The 22,575-nt window shown below is 39.3% G+C and overlaps 2 protein-coding genes across 2 annotated transcripts; both read right to left on the minus strand.

Annotated features, from left to right (window-relative positions):
* Positions 1–12,974: 12,974 nt before the first annotated feature.
* Positions 12,975–14,477, minus strand: LOC110367288 (tripartite motif-containing protein 35-like). The gene has a single exon (XM_036144207.1). The coding sequence runs from the start codon at positions 14,475–14,477 to the stop codon at positions 13,050–13,052; it is 1,428 nt and encodes a 475-aa protein (XP_036000100.1). The 3' UTR covers positions 12,975–13,049.
* A 4,965-nt stretch (positions 14,478–19,442) lies between these two features.
* LOC118564875 (tripartite motif-containing protein 35-like) lies at positions 19,443–21,025 on the minus strand. Its single transcript, XM_036144208.1, has one exon. The coding sequence runs from the start codon at positions 20,915–20,917 to the stop codon at positions 19,496–19,498; it is 1,422 nt and encodes a 473-aa protein (XP_036000101.1). The 5' UTR covers positions 20,918–21,025; the 3' UTR covers positions 19,443–19,495.
* Positions 21,026–22,575: the final 1,550 nt, after the last annotated feature.

Here is a 22,575-nt window from a genome sequence, read left to right on the forward strand (position 1 = left end):
CTCAGTATCAATCAAACCTTTGTATGACCACTGCAAAAGCACAGAATCTATTATGGTATAAATGCAAGATTTTTAAAACATAGGGCAGTAGACTGACAATTTTGGAGGGCCTAGTAGTCTCTTAATTTGTTTTAAGATTTTAATAGAGTTGCAGAAAATAGAATCGTGCTCAAGCTTTCTAATTGGTATGTCAACTTTGGTAAATATTAATCCGGACAGAGATGCTCCAGTATGAGACATAAAACTCTGTGACTCAATTTTGGCCAACAGGGCTTGCAGATTCACTGATTTTATTCCAGAATGTTCAAGCCCTAGCATCACAGGCCCAGTGGTAGTGCCTTAAGACAGGCGAGCCAAGTCCACCTTCTAATGTGGGATTCTGCAGATGTAATTTAGAAATACGAGGGGACTTGCCAGACCAAATAAATGAAATAAGAAAACTAGATTTAAAAAGAGTAAATAAGAAATAAGGGGATATTTTGGAAGAGATAAAGGAACTATCTCTTCCAAAATATTGTAAGAATGGAAGTATAACCATTCTTACAATATTGATGTGTCCAGTTAGGGGAATTGGAAGCAATCTCCACCTACCAATCTTGATTTTAATTTTCTCAATTAAATCTGAGAAATTAAGATTGACAAGATACTCGTCATTTTTGGGAATACTAATTCCCAAATATTCAAAGTGCTCAGTGTTGACTCTAAACTATTAAGAAAACTAGCATCTAGATAATCAGAAAGAGGCATCAAAACACTCTTCTCCCACTTAATGGTGAAATCACAAAATTGACTGAAGACTTTATTCGGTCCATTACTTCCAGTCTTAAGATCTCAGGATTTAAGGAAAACCTGTTAAAACCTGGACAGGGCTATGGAGAAGTTAGGAAGGTTTGGTTCAAGGTTGCATAAGTAATTCCCCTGTGAGCCAGTTGTTCACTAATTCCTACTGCACATATAGAAAGAGAAGGAGTGAGTGAATATTTCAAACCCTGCATTAGTAATAATTTAGTTGAAGTGGTTTAATGATCTGGTCCAGGAGAAGCACCGGCTGAAGGTTTCTGGGACTCAACCTTCTCTCTTGGTCTGGTCTATAATATTCAAACGAGGGAGTAATTGAGCAGGTGTATCAGATCAGATGTAAGAATCCTTTCCATGAACAGAAAGGAAACTGGGTTGTTGACTAATAACTTAAAATTTCCAGTTTGCCAACTGACTCTTTGCCCTCGAAGTAATTGAACTGACTGCTTGTATAGTTAAGGGTGTTGACTGCAAATAAGGAGAATGAGTAATCAGACAACCAGTCACTAGACAGGTTGGGTAGAGAAAACAAAATGACAAAAATCACAAGCCATAAAAAGAAAGAGAGTCACTCAACAACTGTAAGACATATATTCAGAGCAGAATGTATCTTTGTATCTAACCCCACTTTTAATTGTAATAGCTTGTACGATACATTAAAAGCAAAGGACGACTATAAATTTAGTGGGTAATTACATTTAACTGGCAAGTTAAGTTCTCATTTTATATTTAGTACATTTGGCCCCTTGGATGGACTTTAACAGCGATTAATGCTCATACCTGATGTAAATATTAGTGACTGAGATGCTAAAGCTCCTCCAGTGCTGGGAACGTTGTGTAATGGTAAAGAGAGAGTTATTTATCATCAATATAGTTATTGCAATTTCCAGCAACAGAATTGCAAATAGATATTTTCCGGCTACAGTTACTAAGACCGTATTGATACCTTTTGGTTTGGTCCACCCTGTAATCGACCGAGAAGCCCCTGCAAAATGTTGCCACCTTGCCCTCCCCACTCGCTCCCTGGTCAGCATGCAGGCGTTATTTCTGTGGCCGTGCTGATTGTGAGCTGGAATGGACAATAATACCCCAGAGGTACACCAAGGCCTCAAATTGGCTCTGCTTGCAAGGCTTTGTGGCAACTAAACCAGCGGGTCCACCTGTGTAGGTTAGTTCAAAATGTGGGTCCCAACTTTACGTATCACTGGCTTTGATCAAACCTATGTGTGTTGTTAATACAGAGGTAGGTAGTACCTAGTTACATTTACTCAGTTACATTTACTTAGTAACTTTTTTAACAAAATGCACTTTTAGGAGTAGTTATACAATATACTTTTTACTATTACTTGAGTCATATTATTACTCAAGTATCGCTATTCTTACTTGAGTAAAATTTGTGGCTACTCTACCCACTGTGACTAAGTTTATGAATAAAGAACATACTTGTTTTAACAGAAAATGCACCTGAGAGATTAAAACCTAGATTTATGTTAAAGTGAGACTTTTTTGTACACAAGCTTTGTTATTTAATGTGATTTTCTATGTTGAGCTCATTGAGCCATTTGGAGGTCAAGTAAACGGTAGATATTGTCATTTGAAGTACTTTGTAGCATTTTAACATACCTGTATATACATTATATACATTTATATTCATGAACTGCTGTATGTCTTTCAAGTTTTAAGTTTAAAATTTTAATTCCGCTTGAATTTATTTTGCAATTAGATTTAAGTTTGTTTATTTTTTAATTTTGTCTTTAAAATACCAGAATTTACACATAACCATTTATATTTGTCTGTCTGATTACATAATTTTAAATTATGAAACGATTAGCTGTTATGATTACGTACTGATATCAGGACTTTGAGAAGACCTTCCCAGAACCTTAATGCTTCTTGTTTTATCTGCTCTAAAACAGGCTCTGATGCGTTTTCAACAGTTTCTGACTTTATCTTGTATTTCTTTACCTGCTTTGATAAAACTGAAACTAAATGTAACGTTAATATTTAACCAGGATGATGACTTGTTTCTGATCAGAACCAGAGCTGCACTTTGATCCTCTGAACAAATCTAACTTCCTGCAGTCTGAGCTTTATGACCCTCCTATATCAGCCATGGGCAAAGTACGGCCCGCGGGCCACAGCGGCTCATCCTGTTTTATAATCCCACCCACTGAACTTGTCTAATAAAAAATATTATAAAATTTCATTCATTTAGCATTTTAGGTGGCACACTCCAACCACATTGGCCTTTATTAACACTTCTTCATGCTTTGCTCTTTGAACTCTTCTGTAAAACATCAGAATCAGAATCAGAAATAATTTAATAATTCTAGAGGGAAATCAAAGAAGTGAAAAGTAACTGCCTAGTGTTTAATAAGGAGTGGATCAAAAATATTTCTTCACTGAAGTTCGATCAACGCTCTATGTTGAAGAAACATGTTACATTTTGACGTCAAGAAACGGTTACAGTTTCCAAAGACTATAATTTCAGCTGTCGCTTTGCTACAAAGCATCCAGCTATGCTCAGAAACAGCCAACGCAAGAACGGGTCGTTGGCGGCTAATTTACAAAATCAGCAAAACGTTTTTCATCGACAAACTATGATCCAAGACTCAAGTATCAAGTTAAGTTTTTAGCTGCCATTCAAATTAGCAAAGGCTAGCAAGCCTTTCTCCATCAGAGAGTTTTTAAAAGAATGCATGATTGAGACCGCAGGTGTTTTGTGTCCAGAGAGCAAAAGACAAGTTTGAAAAAAATCAGATTATCACGCAGGACAGTGACTCAATTGATGAAGATATAGCGGCGAGTTAAACAAAAAACCGGAGTCCTTTCATTAATATTCACTGGCACTGGATGAAAGTAACGATACAAAAACATTGTTCAGCTCCTCAGTTTTATCCGAGGGATTAATGACAGTTTTGAGATAACAGAGTTTCTGACCATGGAGTCCTGAAAGGACAAACGCAGGGAGAGGATTTATATTACCAGTTGTCTGCTGTCATGGAAAGAATGAAGCTGCATCATTCCTCAGGAATCTCTGTGTACCGGTCAGCGCATATAGCAGTTTAATCACATCATTAATCCAGTTCGGGAATTCCAGGGGAATCAAAGTCAATCAAAGTTTATTTATATAGCACTTTTCAACAGTCCATATGGTGCACAACGTGCTTTACAAGCTAAAATACGAATGAAAAGATGCTGAGACAAAATAGATAAAATGTAAAAATCTAAAGGAAAATAACAGGATAAAAAGATATAAAAACTTAAAAGTGCATAAAAGCCCAATTCAAAACAATTTTAAGAGCTATAGAAAAATAAAACCACAAGATAAACAAAAGTTATCCACAGTTGAACAGCCAGGAGGGGAAAGATGAGTTTGTGCACAACATGTGAAATCATTTAAATATAAATTCACTTTATTCTCCGAACAAATTTCAAAAACATCTTTGGCTCATTTTCTCACGTTAGCCTTGCAAACAGAGGCTGCCCAAAACATGAAAAATACAGCAAATTACTGAGCGACCTACTCAGAGAATTCTGCTGTCGGTTCTCTGATTTTGAGAAAATGGACAAATCACTTCAGCTGGTGTCCATTATCACAAGATCCTGAAACAGAACCACAGGTCTGAATCCGTGTTAAAGGACAATTTCAGCTCTCATAAACTGAATGATTTTTATGCTTCACTTAATGATGTCACGTTTCTAAACCTGCGGAGGGAAGCCCAGAAGATGCTGCCGCTGTTTGTCTCAACCTACATGTGAGAGCAGATTTTCAGACTCATGAACTTCAACAAAGTCCATCACAGATCTAAGTTAATGCAGCAACACCTGAGCTCCATCCTGAGAACCGCCACAACAAAACTAACTCCAAACTTTGATGCACTGACAAAAAAAGGAAGTCGACAACTGTTCTTACTGAAAGTGAACGTGATTTCACTATGTGAAAAAAACATTTGTACAATTAGCCTTGAATATTCATGCTTTACTACCTTTTAAAGGCAAAACCTTTAATGTAATGGCTTCACATGTCATTTTTAGCAGTTTACACAAATACTTCATACATCTTCTCTTAGCCCGGCCCCTCTGTCAGATTTAAGAACCCATTGTGGCCCACGAGTCAAAAACTTTGTCCACCCCTGTCCTACATGGAGGAGCTGCAGGAGCTCTGCAGGCTGCAAAGAGACCAGAACCTGAAGCATCTGGACCAGGTCTGGTTCTGGATCCAGTTAACTGTGAGGCACAACAGAACTGTTATCAGAAACAGTTCTCCATTAATCCACTCTCTGCTGGTGAATATGAACTGATTCTGATAAATGTTTCAGGAGAAAAAAAACCTGTCGCAGCCTTCCATGTTTCAAAAAACCAAAATTCCAACATAGGCCGTGGGTGGTAACAGGTGGTTTGATTTGCATGCACTTCCGGCTTCATTGATTTGTAAAAATATGTGATTTATTTCTTGAAAAAATATAGATAAAATAATGACTAACAAATGTCTTGCAACTTGTTGAAAATGAAAAATAATCTCAATTTGCTGTTTGAAGCTCTAAAAGTGGTCAAAAATTTGTTTATAAAACCTCCCGTCAACACACCAGACATTTACCAAACAATAACCCTGCACCAAGCACCAGGTGTGTTCTTAATTACTCAAATTAATGGGAGGGTCTAACAATTAACAACGTAATCTAAACATTTTCAAATATAAAAATGAATTACAAATTTTGGTTCTAAACTAACTTAAATATATTCCAACTACCCAAAGAAGAAAACTAAATTGGTAGAAATTGCAATCCACAAAATATATCATAAATAGCCACAACATCCCGGCCCCTAATTCATGTACAACAATTATGTCTAATATCTACATAAGTGGTCATTAACCAATGCAAAATTTACATCAACATTAGCAGAATTAGCTCTTCAATATTTTTCTATTAACAAAAATTATTTAAACATAAACTTATGCAACAGTCCATGTTATACTTTTTTTTTCTTTTTGCAGTTCATATGTCTTCTTAGTGAAAAAAATAAAGCAAAAAACAGTCAATGTTCCATGACTTCTATGTTCTTCTCTTGTCCATGTGTATGGTCTGTGTGTGTATAAAAAAGTGTATGTAGCAGATTGAGATGTTCAGCATGTCAGTAAATGAGTATCAGTGTAAATGTAGAGCCAGAGGTTCCAGAACTTAGCTCACTTGGAGACAAACATTTGCTGTTGTCTCTACACAGCCTCCAGCAGGAGACATATCTTGTTGATCGGCTTTTCCAGCTCATTTGTTCTCGTCTTGACTCAAACACGTCGAACCAATCCACATGCATCTGCCATGGTTTCTGTGATGCGACCAATAGGCCAAGAATTTCTTGGTGCAGCCTCGTCAACAACTACCACATCATCAATGGCAAAGTTCCTGCGAGTCTTGTTCCATTTCCGTCGTTCTTGCAACATAGGGAGATATTCTTTCACCCACTGTTTCCAGAACAGATCCACAATATATTGGGCTTGCTTCCAATGTCTCCGTATGTACAGGTCCTCCTTTTTGAACAAACCTGGCGGCAGCACAGGCTTACCTTTTAACTGGAGCAAATGATTTGGAGTAAGCGCCTCTAAATCATTGGGATCTTCGGAAGAAGGTGTAATCGAGCGATCATTTAATATAGCCTCCACCTCACATAAAACTGTGTGCAAGCCTTCATCGTCTAGTACTTGCTGGTTTGTGATGGAGCACAGTACTCTCTTTATTTCCTGCACCAGGCGCTCCCATACACCACCATGATGGGCTCCATAAGGAGGGTTGAAAGTCCACTTTATGCCATCTTGTGCTACGCATTTTTGGATTTTGCTTTGCTTTAGCTCCAACATGGCTTGCTTCAACTCACGATTTGAGCTGACAAAGTTGGTTCCGTTGTCCGACCGGATTTCCTTGACTTGTCCTCTGCGGCAGATGAATCTCCTGATGGCGTTAATGCAGGAATCTGGCTTTTGTCGTTGTCTATGACACACCATACAGTTTCTGATGATCTTTCTGGCTGCTGAATTAGCATGAGGCATCCAGTACTGTCGTCGAAGGGTAGAAAGCATGTGATTTCTTCCTCCGTGTCCAACTTTTTCATGGATATGTTGAAGAATGAGCTTCGAAACATGGCTTTCTTTGGGCAATATTGCAGGATGTTTTGTTTTTTCAGGTAATGCTGCTTTGCTCAGTCTGCCGCCCACTCTCAACACACCATCAGTAACAACAGGATCAAGCTTGTACAGATGACTTGACTTCTTCACTGCACCAGAGCTCAGGGCAGCCATTTCAGTACCAAAATGTTTTCTCTGCACAAGGCTCACTATGGCTTCCTCAGCCTTGGACAGATCATCAGTTGTGAGCTGAGCATCCGTTTTATTGTCCTGTTTGTCACACATTTGATTTCCACAGTGTGCAGTTAGCAACTTCTTTGTTCGTAGCATTTCTTTTAGTTTCAGGATCCATGCTACACATCTTTTTAGCTTTGTCCAGCTGGAAAAGTACATTAGCAGCTTGGTGGTGGGACGCACTTCTTCCAGCACAGCTGCACATGTCAGGACCTGCTCTTTAACCTCTGGATCAGCTTCCAAATGGACAGGTATTTGTTTAATCACTGCTGGCCATTGGATCTCAGGTTTTGCGAGAAATTCCGGCCCACTGATCCAGGTGGAAGACTTTAAAAAAGAACCAATCTTCATGCCTCGAGAGGCTGGGTCAGCTTGATTCAACTTTGAGCTGATGTATCTCCACTGAGTGACCTTTGTAAGATCACGAATAATGGACACTCTATTAGCTACATATGTTTTGAACCGTGTCGTTGTGTTTGCAATGTACTGCAGGACGGTTGTACTGTCAGACCAAAAGACTGATTCACTCATATTGAGTCCAAGTTGAACTGACAGCATTTTGTCCAGACGCACAGCTAAAACTGTAGCAGCAAGTTCAAGTCGTGGTATAGTGATTTGTTTTACTGGCGCTACCCATGCTTTACCAATAACAAAGGAAACACACACTTCCTGTTTGCTATTAGATAGCCTAAGATAAGACACAGCACCAAACCCAGTTTCACTGGCATCACTAAAGTGATGCAGTTGTGCACTTCATATTTCCCCAAATCCTTTGGGTGTGATGCATCTTCTGATACTAAAGTTGTCAAGAAAAACTAAATCTTTGACCCATTTGTCCCAAACTTGTGCCATTTCTAATGGAATTGTCTCATCCCAGCCAAACTTCAGTTTACATAAATGTTGAAGAATCTGTTTAGCAGTGAGAATAACTGGAGCTAAGAAACCCAAAGGGTCGTAAATAGAGCTCACAATGGACAAAATACCACGTCTTGTTAGTGGTTTGTGCTTGTTTACAATGCTAAAGGTGAAAACATCCTGTTCAACGTCCCATTGCACCCCCAGGGCTCTTTCAGTGGGAAGCTGTTCCCGGCTAAGATCTAGCATCCTTACACCTGTTGCTCTGTTTTCCTCAGGGATCTGAGAGAGGACAGAGCGCTCACTACACACCCATTTATTGAGCCTAAATCCCCCCTTAACACATACCTCAGTGAGTTGTTGATAAAGAGAAACGGCCTGATCAACAGTCTGGACAGACCTGAGACAGTCATCTACATAGAAGCTGTGTCTGATTGTATTAATAACCTCTTCTGGGTACAGATGTTGGTTGTCATCAGCAGTCTTTACAAGTGCATATGTGGCACAACTAGGGGAAGAGACAGCACCAAAAATATGGACCAACATTCTATGCTCAACAAGCTCTTTTGTGATGTCACCGTGGGGCCACCAGAGAAAACGTAGGTAATTTACATGTTCCCGAGCAACTCTGACTTGGTGGAACATGCCTTTAATGTCTGTCGTAAGGGCTATTGGACCTTGCCGAAAACGAATGAGCACTCCTAATAAGGTACTAGTCAAGTCTGGTCCCTGTAACAGCTCTTTGTTCAGTGATGTTCCAGCAAACATTGCAGCACAATCATAGACAACCCGCAGTGTTTTCTTACGGGGGTGGTAGAACCCATGATGAGGTATGTACCACACCTTTCCTTCCTCATGTTCCATTTGATCTTGTGGTATGATTTCTGAATGCCCTTCAAAACCAACATTATGCATAAATTCTTTGTACTCTTCAAAGAATAGCTTATCTTTCTGAAATCGTTATAACAGATATTGCGCCCTCTGCTGGGCCACCTGTTTGTTGTTGGGCATTCTTACTTCAGGATTACGAAAGGGTAACTTCAGGTAATAATGACCATCTTTAAGCACCACTGACTTTGACATGATGTCCATGAACTGTTTGTCTTCTACAGACATTTCAGTATGCTCATTGCACTTGTGCTCTACAAAATCCTGGTTATACTGACTGACCAGCATTTCTTCCAAACTTCTTATAGAAATACGGTTCACCTGAATAGAACCAGCAACATGTCCATCTTCTTCACTACCCTGACTGAGTGGACCATTAACAACCCAACCAAGGCGTGTTAGCACAGCATAAGGCCCACTACCTTCACTGTTAACTATTTTCCAAGGTTCCAATGCTTTGGGAGAATTTACACCAATGAGCAGCCCAATGCCAGCATCTATTGGTGTCAACTCAACAACTTTTAGATAAGACCATTTTCTTAAGTCTTCCTCTTTAGGGATGTTTTCTTTAGTGACAGGAATGGATTGTTGAGTATAAACATCAGGCAACTTCAAGTATTCATTTTCATTTAAAGCAGCTACTTCCAAACCAGATAATCTATAGCTACTTACAGGCTTTTCCTGACCCATGGTTTTTAGCATGATTTCCACTTTCTTTCCAGCTGCATTTAACTGCATCATCAAATCCTCTGTACAAAATGTTGCAGAGCTGCCTGGATCTAGAAAGGCATAAGTCTCCACAATCTTTGTCCCCTTTTCCAACTTTACTTTTACTGGGACGACTGACAGAACACACTCATTAGACCCGGCCCCAGTGTAACTACCAACGTTCAAAGATACAAGAGCATTTGAGACTGGTGACTCTGTACCCACAGCCTTAACTGATTGGTACTTCAATATGCAGAACAGTAGGTTGACTTTTATTACAGGTGAGGCATGTTAGACGTTGTGGACAGTTCTTACTCATATGCCCCTTCTGTAAGCAACCAAAGCATAAACCTTTACTTTTAAGGAATGTCACCTTTTCTTTGTTGGCTTTCTGCTTGAATGAGTCACATTTTTCTATGCAATGATTTCTATCACAAAACAAACACCGAGCTTGAACTACCTTTGTAACCTCATGGTTAAACTGGACCTGTTTGTCATCGTTCTGTTTAGAAAGTACAGCAACAGAAGTGGCAAAACTGCTACTTTTAGTTTTAAAAGGAACCTTTGATGGTTTTAAAGCAATCTTTTCTTTTGCAGTTTGACCTTCACCAAAAACAGGATCTAATGCAGCTTTTGTTTGTTTTTCCAGAAAATCAAGAAGATCTTTAAACTTTACTCTACGGTTATACCTTTCTGCTATGTCAACCACAATCAGTCGCCAATTATCACGAAGTCTAAAAGGCAACTTTGAAACAAGAATTCTCATGTTGGTTGAGTTTTCAAGCTCATCGATAAACCCAGCTTCATCCATGGTGTTGAAACAACTTCTTAAAAAGAATGTATAAGCTCTTAAAGCTGCAGCATCATCAGACTTTAAAACTGACCAATTTAGAGCCTTGTCTATAAATGCAGATGTTATTTTTGCTCTGTTACCAAAGTTCCACTCAAGTTGTCTTTTTGCTTCCAAATAAGCAGTTTGTGGACTCATATGCATACAACTTCTCACTAAAGCTTTAGGCAGACCTGTGGTAAACTGTTCTAAGTAATAAAGCCTGTCCTGCATGTTATCCGTCTTAGCTTCTATTCCTTGCTCAAATGCCTTAAGAAAGGACCTAAAAAGCAAAGGATCTCCACTAAAAACAGGGATTTCTACAGATGGCAGGAGTGACAGTCTTTGCTGTTTTACAAGCATCTCAGTGATTTCATTCTGTTTCCTCATAATCTCTGTTAAAGCACTACTATGAACATCAACCTGAGAAGATATTTGTATTAGGCTTCCCCTTTCTGATTTCACTTTTAATGTTTTATTATTAGGTGTCTCTTGGGGCATTGGCAAAGGTGCAAGAGTAGACAATCGTTTCTGTGTTCTTGGAGCCTTTTGAGCTGTAGCAGCGGGTATGAACTCAGTAGATGTTGCAGAAACTGATGCATCCTGGTTTGCGACACCAGCGCTGGAAACATGACTTTATTGATCTTGCGTAGAGTTGTAGATTTCCCTCTTTGCATCCGCCTTCACCAGCCTCGTTCTCAAAGTCAATGCTTCTTTTCTTGCCTTAACTGAAGTTCTTCCAACTCGAGCGCATGTTTTTCTTGCACCGCTTTCAGAGCGGCTCTTTCCACCTCGGCTTCCATCTGCGCCATTGAAGCTGCACGGGAACTCTTACTGCGCGCACTAGAAGCTTTACTCACTCTACTGGGCGCCTTGCTGACTGGTTTCGCTGCGGACCCCGATAGCCTTTCAGAGTCTTTGTCGATCGTTTGTTGCGCAATCTGTGAGACGCTGTCATCCGGATCAACGTTATGGTCATGAGATGCCGCCTTGGTTTCAACATCAAACGCTGAACACACTTGGCTCTTCTGTGCATCAGGATCTCCATCCATCCAAGTTTCAATATCATCTAAGAACTCTTTAAAACTGATCAGCTTTGGTTCATACCAATCACCGTGATCGGTTTCTTTTTCCTCATCGTTCAGCAGGCTTTGAACTGAAGATTGCAAGTCCATAAACTCCGCTAAATAATTATTAAAATATTTCATATGCTCGTCTATGGAGGATTTTGATTCTCCAGCATCAATTAAAGCATGAATGTAATTTATTTTTCTTGTCAGCACGCTGAGTTTGGCTCAGCGCCTTTAATTAAATTAAAGAGTTCTCTTTCCTTTTCAAATCCTTCATCTTGTTCATCCATTTTCAACACAAATTTCGTTTCTCCAAATCCAAAAGAAAATTGTCCAAAACAAACTTTTCACTTTACAGTTTAGCGTCTCTGCTTTTTCCATCAAAGTATCGCATTTACTGACGAACTTTGTGCGTCTTTTCCAAGTCCATTCCGTGAAGTTTCAGCCTTACAAGTGCGATCATCCAATCTTCCAAGCTTTTCCGATCTCCAAACTTTCCAAGCTTGTCCAAAAAAAAATATTTTTTGACTTAAATGTCGCGGCCTTCCATGTTCCAAAAAACAAAATTCCAACATAGGCCGTGGGTGGTAACAGGTGGTTTGATTTGCACGCACTTCCGACTTCATTGATTTGAAAAAATATGTGATTTATTTCTTGAAAAAATATAGACAAAATAATGACAAACAAATGTCTTGCAACTTGTTGAAAACGAAAAATAATCTCAATTTGCTGTTTGAAACTCTAAAAGTGGTCAAAAAATCATTTACAAAACCTCCCGTCAACACACCAGACATTTACCAAACAATAGCCCTGCACCAAACACCGGTGTGTTCTTAATTACTCAAATTAATGGGAGGGTCTAACAATTAACAACGTAATCTAAACATTTTCAAATCCATCCATCCATCCATCCATTTTCTAAACCGCTTAATCCATCATGGGGTCGCGGGGGTTGCTGGTGCCTATCTCCAGCGTTCACATTTTCAAATATAAAAATTAATTACAAATTTTGGTTCCAAACTAACTTAAATATATTCCAACTACCCAAAGAAGAAAACTAAATTGGTAGAAATTACAATCCACAAAATATATCATAAATGGCCAAAACAAAACCTTTGTGACTTAAAGCTTTCTATCAGCATAAATAATAACTGGACTAATAGAACTGGCTGCTGGTTCTGACTGTGATTTGAAGTCCAGAGAACTACAGAGTTTTTCCTCAACAGTCAAACTGAAAAAGGAAAAATTGTCCAATGCTGGTGAGAAACATTACAACTAAATACTGAAGTAAAACATTTTTTAATGATTATTTTATACTAGTTTCACAAAAATAAAAACACTCATTAAATGATAAAGATGTTGTGATTTTCAAAAAGAATTGTCATGTTTTCCTATTTTTAATTTCAAATTAAAGTTTAAAAACCTCGAAAAGAATATAAAAAACATGCTCATTAACAATCTAAACAAAGGTTGGTCTGACTGCAAATAGAAAGATGTAGAAATGCAAAAAATAATTCTGAGAATTTTATAAACACAACTTTGATGTTTAAACAGAAATCTCAGTTTGACAGATTTTGAGATCAGAAGTTTTAGCATCAGCAGCTCCTCCAACGTTGAAATAAGGGAAGAGTTTCTCAGTGAAAGTGTCTCTGTGAGTGTAGATGTGAGACATGTCTTCAGGGTCGTAGAAGGACACTTCCCCCCTGTCATAGTCCAGCTGGACTCTGATCTTCTGGAGATTCTTCTTCACTGTGAGAGTCTTACCATCACCAGTAGTATATTTTCCATCACGATGAAGTAAACACCAGATTCCATCTTTTGGTGAAGCATATGCCTCTCCCTTCCTCTCAACTGACTCTTTAACACAACCAATAAACCAGTGAGGATGGTCTCCCACCTCCACCTCCCAGCTGTGTTTCCCTGAGCTGAAGCCCTCAGAACCAAAAACATTGGTGTACTTAGCGTTTCTCTCTGGATTATCAGGAAGCTGCTGCTTTGTGTCTCCACATCTCACACTAGTCAGATCATCAGACAGGTAGAGCCATCCACTCACAGTGTTTGGGTCCAGAATGACAGGACTGAAGTGGACCTTCTCCTTCATCTTCTCCCAGACTCTGAAGGACAGGTTGCCCAGGTGTTTGGCCACATCTATCAGAGCTCCTGAGATCAGCTGTGGATCTGACAGTGACCTCTGACCTCTGGCTCTGCTCTGAGTGGCTTTATAACTGCTGAGGAACGACACGTTGTCTTTCTGCAGGTCTTCTTCAACAGCAGAGATGCTGTCTGACAGAGAGGAGATCTGCTCCTGGATCCTCTTCATCTCTCTGCTGATAGTCTTCCTCTTCTGCTCCTCTTCCTCCCTCAGAGCTGCCAGTCTGGACTCCTCTTCCTCTTTCAGGAACTGGTGGAGCTTGTTAAACTCTGCTCTGATCTGTCTCTCTGTGGACAACAGCTGCTTCTTGGAGTGTTGAATCACATCCTCGTATGTTTTCTCCACCTGTTTGTGTTTGTTCCTCTTGTCCTGCAGAGACTTTAAGTCAGATCTCAGCTGCTCCTTCAGCTCACTGACTGCTTGTTCTATAGGAACCACTTTGTGACTCTGGTGGAGAGAAAACTCACAGCCAGGACACACAGCTCTCTGCTCGTCTTCACAGAACAGTTTAGGGTCTTCTTGGTGTTTGCTGCAGACCACCATCAGCTGCTTTGCTCCTTTTTCTGTCTCAGATGATCCAGATTTCTGTCTTCCTGTAAAAGAGTCAGCCAGTTCCTTCAGAGTGAAGTTTACTCCTAGATTATCCTTGCAAGATTTTCTTTTACAGATGGGACAGTTCTTGTTTCCAGCTTGTTCCCAAAATTTCTGCAGGCAGCTTGAACAGAAGCTGTGATTGCAGCTCAGAGACACAGGATCTCTGAAAGTCTCTGAACACACATGGCAGTTCAGGTAACTTTCAACAAGAGCGACTTTCTCAGCCATTCTGGATTGAATTATTTCAACAGCCAAACTCACCAAAAGTTTCAGCTGCTTCTTCTGAAAAGCTACCAAGTATTTCCGTGTTTATTCAGCAGACATCTGACATCCAGTAAAGGCGTCTCAGCTCAGTTCAGCTATGTTAAAAACTACTTTCATCTTCCTCTTAGTGACGTGTTTCCAGTCAGACAGGTTTTTGTCTCACTCTACCAGATGAACTGTTTCCATCCCTTTTAGTCTAGGATAATTACCTTGAAATGTTAGTGAAGCAAGTCCATTAACTTGTTGGACAACATGTTTTAACTGCAGGTGTAACAGCCTGACCTAATGTTAGATGACTGTTTATCTAAACTGACTGATTAATTCAACTCAACTCAACAAAACCCAGAACATTTTAAATGATTATTTTAGTCTGGTTTCATCTCTCTGATTCTCAGCATCCTTAAACAGTCCACAGTTTTTTTCGTTTATTTCACCTCTGATGAAACCATGGGGTTGTCCATAATGAAACCTCGTTATCATTCAACTGTGATTCATGCCGGCTGCGTTTTACATCAAGAGAGCTGAGTGAAATATGAGATCAGTGAAGGATGTTTCATTTATTCTTTTGACATTTAATAATGACATTTATTGAAAAACCTGAATACTAACTTTTAATAATTTCCAAAACTGTAAATGAACTAAGAGACAGCAAAGCTTAAAGAACCTGTTATTTATGTTTAGTATTTCATCTGAAGGTGTTCTGCAAATAAGATAAAAACTATCATCATCATCATCATCATCATAACTTTATTGTTTAATTTTATAGTAAAACTCTCTCAATGTGACATCAGTTTTGTTTATTGCAGAGAAGCTTTGAGTCTACAGTATCAGTGACGTGTTCAATGTGCTGAGAAGTACCTCTGATGTGTCTCTTTGTCTCCAGCAGATGGCGGTGAGAACATCTTTCATGGCTGAAAGTTTTTTATTCCTGCCTCCTCCATCAGAACAACCAGTGCATGGGAATAACTTCTCCAGTACTTAATGGTTTTAATTGGGCATCAATGAAATAGAAATATCAGAACACGCATATGAAGAAAGAAACCTAAAAACTGATTTTTTTTTTCTTTAATTCCTTCAAATCTATTGGCTAACCTATCACTGAACTGAATGGTTAAAGTTTGTAATCTAAAAGGACAGCAGCATTTTCTGCCCTTTTACATTAACCTTTTAACAGCAGGATTTATCAATGTTTTTTATCTGTTTTATAGAACAAAGTCTTCCAAGCTTTTCTCTAACTCTCAGGAAAAAATATCTCAGACCTAACTGTGAGTGTACTTTAACAATAAGATGGACTGGACTAGAAACACCGAGTTATTTTTGTAAATGGCAATGTTGTTGTGATTCAGTTTGATCTATATATTTAAACAAAAGGTTAAATACATCCTATTTCATTAACTCTGACTCATTTTTTATATACCTTCACCTTTCTCTTCCTGTTTAACACAAACAGCCTTTGACTAACAGAAAACATCCAGTTCTGGTCAGAAGTTTAAATCCATTCATCGTGGGAATGAAAGTCATTATTCTGGACTTTTAATAATTTAATTTTACTGTTTGTTTTTTTTGTTTTGTTTTTTGGAATAACATGATCACATCCAGCCTAAATGATCTTTCATAACAAGTTTAGATTTAGTTTTATCCACTAAGGGTCATAATTATACATACAGGCTGAAATATACTCCTCCAGACCCTCTAGCCTTTGGTTTAATGTCCCTTAGTGAGCTGGACCTGGACCACACACTGTTTGTAGCCATCATCAAGCTTCTGGCAAATTTCTGACTCTTTTTTCCAGAAAAGGTGGAGTTCATTCATGAACTGGTTGGTTTCCCTTTAATGACCCAACTTTTAATCCCAGTTCACAAACTGGAAACAGGACTGATATCAGGACTTTGGGAAGACCTTTCCAGAACCTTCAAGCTTCTTGTTTTATCTGCTCTAAAACCGGCTCTGATGTGTTTTCAACCAGTTTCGGACTTTATCTTGTATTTCTTTACCTGCTTTGATAAAGCTAAATGATCTCAGTAATAAATGTAACGTTAATATTTAACCAGGATGATGACTTGTTTCTGATCAGAACCAGAGCTGCACTTTGATCCTCTGAACAAATCAAACTTCCTGCAGTCTGAGCTTTATCACCCTCCTATATCAGGCATGGGCAAAGTACGGCCCACGGGCCACAGCGGCTCGTCCAGCTTTTTAATCCGGCCACCCAATTTGTCTAATTAGAAATATTATCAAATTTCATTCATTTAGCATTTTACCTGTGATACTGGTGATTTCAACTAGGTGGCACATTCCAAACACACTGGCCTTTATTAACACTCTTCATGCTTTGCTCTTCGAACTCTTCTGTAAAAAAATCAGAATCAAAAAAACTTTAATAATCCCAGAGGGAAATCAAAGAAGTGAACAATAACTGCCTAGTGTTTAATAAGGAGTGGACCAAAAATATTTCTTCACTGAAGTCCGATCAACGCTCTATGTTTGATATGTCAAGAAACGGTTACAGTTTTCAAAAACTACAATTTCAGCTTTTGCTTTGCTACCAAGCATCCAGCTATGCTCAGAAACAGCCAACGCAAGAACGGGTTGTTGGCGGCTAATTTACAAAATCAGCAAAACGTTTTTCATCGACAAACTATGATCCAAGACTGAAGCACCAAGACAAGTTTTTAGCTGACATTCAAATTAACAAAGTCTAGCAAACCTTTCTCCATAGGAGAGTTTTTAAAAGAATGCATGATTGAGACTGCAGGTGTCTTGTGTCCAGAGAGCAAAAGACAAGTTTGAAAAAAACAGATTATCACGCAGGACAGTGACTGGATTGTTGAAGATATAGCGGCGAGTTAAACAAAAAGGTGGAGTCCTTTCATTTATATTCACTGGCACTGGATGAAAGTAACGATACAAAAAACACTGTTCAGCTCCTCAGTTTTATCCGAGGGATTAATGACAGTTTTGAGATAACAGAGTTTCTGACCATGGAGTCCCTGAAAGGACAAACGCAGGGAGAGGATTTATATTACCGGTTGTCTGCTGTCATGGAAAGAATGAAGCTGCATCCTCCATCAGGAATCTCTGTGTACCGTTCAGCGCATATAGCAGTTTAATCACATCATTAATCCAGCTGCAAAACTTGTTAACTTCAAACGGGCAAATGGGACTTTCAGCATGGTTAGTTTATGTTTCTGGAGGAAACCGATGCCGATTATCAGGACTTGCCGATGAATTTCCTGAGCTGAGGGACAAGAACTGGCTTTGTGGCTATACTTTTGCTCTGGACATATTTTCACACATGAATGAGCTGAATTTAAAGCTACAGGGGAATCAAAGTCAATCAAAGTTTATTTATATAGCACTTTTCAACAGTCCATATGGTGCACAACGTGCTTTACAAGCTAAAATCAAATAAAAAGATGTTGAGACAAAATAGATAAAAATCTATAGGAAAATAACAGGATAAAAAGAGATAAGAAACTAAAAAGTGCATAAAAGCACAATTCAAAACAAATTTAAGAGCTAGAGAAAAATAAAACCACAATATAAACAAAAGTTATCCACAGTTGAACAGCCAGGAAGGGAAAGATCAGTTTGTGCACAACATGTGAAATCATTTAAATCCAAATTCACCTTATGCTCTGAACAAATTTCAAAAACATCTTTGGCTCATTTTCCCACGTTAGCCTTGCAAACAGAGGCTGCCCAAAACATGAAAAAATACAGCAAATTACTGAGCGACCTACTCAGAGAATTCTGCTGTCGGTTCTCTGATTTTGAGAAAATGGACAAGTCACTTCAGCTGGTGTCCATTATCACAAGATCCTGAAACAGAACCACAGGTCTGACTCCGTGTTAAAGGACAATTTCAGCTCTCATAAACTGAATGATTTTTATGCTTCACTTAATGATGTCACGTTTCCAAACCTGCGGAGGGAAGCCCAGAAGATGCTGCCGCTGTTTGTCTCAACCTACATGTGAGAGCAGACGTTCAGACTCATGAACTTCAACAAAGTCCATCACAGATCTAAGTTAATGCAGCAACACCTGAGCTCCATCCTGAGAACCGCCACAACAAAACTAACTCCAAACTTTGATGCACTGACAAAAAAAGGAGGTTGACAACTGTTCTTACTGAAAGTGAATGTGATTTCACTATGTTGTGGAAAAAATATATATAATTTGTACAATAAGCCTTGAATATTCATGCTTTACTACCTTTTAAAGGCAAAACCTTTAATGTAATGGCTTCACGTGTCATTTTTAGTAGTTTACACAAATACTTCATACATCTTCTCCAAGCCCGGCCCCTCTGTCAGATTTAAGAACCCATTGTGGCCCTCGAGTCAAAAACTTTGTCCACCCCTGTCCTACATGGAGGAGCTGCAGGAGCTCTGCAGGCTGCAAAGAGACCAGAACCTGGAGCATCTGGACCAGGTCGGGTTCTGGATCCAGTTTACTGTGAGGAACAACAGAACTGCTATCAGGAACAGTTCTCCATTAATCCACTCTCTGCTGGTGAATATGAACTGATTCTGATAAATGTTTCAGGAGAAAAAAACCTTTGTGATTTAAAGCTTTCAATCAGCATAAATAATAACTGGACTAATAGAACTGGCTGCTGGTTCTGACTGTGATTTGAAGTCCAGAGAACTACAGAGTTTTTCTTCAACAGTCAAACTGAAAAATGAAAATTTGTCCAATGCTGGTGAGAAACATTACAACTAAATACTGAAGTAAAAACATTATTAAATGATTATTTTATACTAGATTCACAAAAATAAAAACACTCATTAAATGTTAAAGATGTTTTGATTTTCAAAAAACAATTGTCATGTTTTCCTATTGTTAATTTCAAATTAGAGTTTAAAAACAATAAAGAATTTCTTCATTAGCAATTTAAAACAAAGATTGGTCTGATTGCAAATAAAAAGATCTAAAAAATGGGGAAAAAAATAACAGTTTTAAAAACACAACTTTGATTTTTAAACAGAAATCTCAGTTTGACAGATTTTGAGATCAGAAGTTTTGGCATCAGCAGCTTCTCCAACACTGAAAAAAGGGAAGAGTTTCTCAGTGAAAGTGTCTCTGTGAGTGTAGATGTGAGACATGTCTTTAGGGTCGTAGAAGGACACCTCCCCCCTGTTGTAGTCCAACTGGACTCTGATCTTCTGGAGATTCTTCTCCACTGTGAGAGTCTTACCAGCACCATTAGTGTATTCTTCATCATCTCGCCGTAAACACCAGATTCCAGATTTTGGTGAAGCATATCTCTGTCCCTTCCTCTCAACTGACTCTTTAACATAACCAATGAGCCATTCAGGATGGTCTCCCACCTCCACCTCCCAGCTGTGTTTCCCTGAGCTGAAGCCCTCAGAACCAAAAACAACGGTGTAATTAGTGTTTCTCTCTGGATTATCAGGAAGCTGCTGCTTTGTGTCTCCATTCCTCACACTGGTCAGATCATCAGACAGGTAGAGAAATCCATCTGCAGTGTTTGGGTCCAGAATGACAGGACTGAAGGGGACCTTGTCCTTCATCTTCTCCCAGACTCTGAAGGACAGGTTGCCCAGGTGTTTGGCCACATCTATCAGAGCTCCTGAGACCAGCTGTGGATCTGACAGTGACCTCTGACCTCTGGCTCTGCTCTGGGTGGCTTTATAACTGCTGAGGAACGACACGTTGTCTTTCTGCAGGTCTTCTTCAACAGCAGAGATGCTGTCTGACAGACAGGAGATCTGCTCCTGGATCCTCTTCATCTCTCTGCTGATAGTCTTCCCCTTCTGCTCCTCTTCCTCCCTCAGAGCTGCCAGTCTGGATTCCTCTTCCTCTTTCAGGAACTGGTGGAGCTTGTTGAACTCTGCTCTGATCTGTCTCTCTGTGGACAACACCTGCTTCTTGGAGTGTTGAATCACATCCTCGTATGTTTTCTCCACCCGTTTGTGTTTGTTCCTCTTGTCCTGCAGAGACTTTAAGTCAGATCTCAGCTGCTTCTTCAGCTCACTGACTGCTTGTTCTATAGGAACCACTTTGTGACTCTGGTGGAGAGAAAACTCACAGCCAGGACACACAGCTCTCTGCTCGTCTTCACAGAACAGTTTAGGGTCTTCTTGGTGTTTGCTGCAGACCACCATCAGCTGCTCTTCTCCTTTTTCTGCCTCAGATGATCCAGATTTCTGTCTTCCAGTAAAAGAGTCAGCCAGTTCCTTCAGAGTAAAGTTTACTCCTGGACGATCCTTGGAAGATCTTCTTTTACAGATGGGACAGTTCTTGTTTCCAGCTTGTTCCCAGAATTTCTGCAGGCAGCTTGAACAGAAGCTGTGGTTGCAGCTCAGAGACACAGGATCTCTGAAAGTCTCTGAACACACATGGCAGCTCAGGAAACTTTCCAGAAGTCTCTCAGCCATTTTGGATTGAATTATTTCAACAGCCAAACTCACCAAAAGTTTCAGCTGCTTCTTCTTAAAATCTTCCAAATATTTCCGTGTTCATTCAGCAGAGATCTGACACCCAGTAATGGCGTCTCAGTTCAGCTCAATAACGTCTGAATTTTCTTGCTGTACTTTAACCTTTGAGCCTCGTGTTAAATCAAACAATCTGCTGTATCAGTTTATCTCCAGCAGGAGATACAGCAGTGGTGCTGTCTGAACTTCTTTCACAGCTGAAATAAAACAGTTGAAATCTTTTGTTTTCTATTTTTACAAAGTTGAAAACTGACTTGAACATTTACTTGAATTGTCTTGTTACTGAAATGGGCTCTATAAACAAACTTGCTTTGCCTTCCTTGCTATTTTAACCTGCTTTGTAACATTACATCATAAATTAAACAAATACATTTGTCTGCTGGTGAAGATTCTCAGTCATCCAGGTCATGGTCATTCCAAAAAAGTAAAAAAAAAAAAAAAAAACTGGACTTTTCTTTCCGAAATTTGAAGACGTTTTGCTTCCCATCCAGAAAGCTTTCTCAATTCAAAATGTCTGTAATTATGTGGAGTTCAAAGCTTTATAGTACTGCCCAGCAAAGGCTTTGTAATGGCTTAAGTAACATGCAAATCTAAACAAAACAGGTCCACCTCTTAGTAATGGGGAGTGGTTAAGGTTATTGTTGGCCTAGGAATACATTTGTGGAAATCAAACACCTTCAAATGCAGGATTTTACTTAGGTCCAGTTTCCTGCAGTATTTTCTCCTTAAATCTCTTTTTTTCTTAATGCTTGGTTTTGATTGGACTATAGTATCAAAAGCCAAAAAAATATCCACACCTGAAACCTTCTTAGTTGTGGTTTTATCAGAGGAGAAATGTTAGAATGAATATTGATGGTTTGTTTTTTTCCACATCTTTAAACTGGAGTTTCAGCAGCAGTGAGAAGAGAGTTGTGCATCTTCTATGATTCCTTAACTCACACTGCTGCTGTGGTAGCGTACTTTAAGGCCTGTAACTGGAAAAAACTCCCTCATTGCTTTCCTCAATTACCATGTCAGAGATTGGCATTTTATCAAAGTCTGAAGTTATCTTCTCGTGAGGAGTACAGTATGGGACACATGCCAAGTCAAGGTTCAGGTCTGGTCTCTCCTGCTTCATTTGGCTCCAACTACACCAAACTAATCTGTCCCGTATATACAAGTTTTATCTATGCAAGATGTCGTACAACAGTTTCTCAAAGGAAGGTCCTCAGAAACTGGAGGGTGGCTGCAGTGACCACTGCTGCAACTTATGGGGAAAAAAATGTTACGTTCATAGATAGACCCCCTGGGCTGGGATCAAGAATTATGCTTCCTATGACCATCACCCAGCCAGCCTAAGGTCCCTGCAGCACGGGCCCTGCTGATGGAGCACAACGAGAAGCTAATCTTTGTGGCTCCACAGTAGCTAAAGGACCTCCTCTATCTGCTAGTTTCTCAACAGTGTGGAGTCGGGCCTCAAATTCTGACACACTTGCTTCCAAAGTTACAAAAATACTAAATTTATTACCATTTTTGCTAAAGGAAGCAAAGCTATAACTGAACATCAGACACAGAGAGCAGGAGAGAGGGGGAGACTTAGACAGAGATAGAAAAGAAACAGG

Source organism: Fundulus heteroclitus, chromosome 12 (assembly GCF_011125445.2).
Source record: "Fundulus heteroclitus isolate FHET01 chromosome 12, MU-UCD_Fhet_4.1, whole genome shotgun sequence".
NCBI lineage: Eukaryota > Metazoa > Chordata > Actinopteri > Cyprinodontiformes > Fundulidae > Fundulus > Fundulus heteroclitus.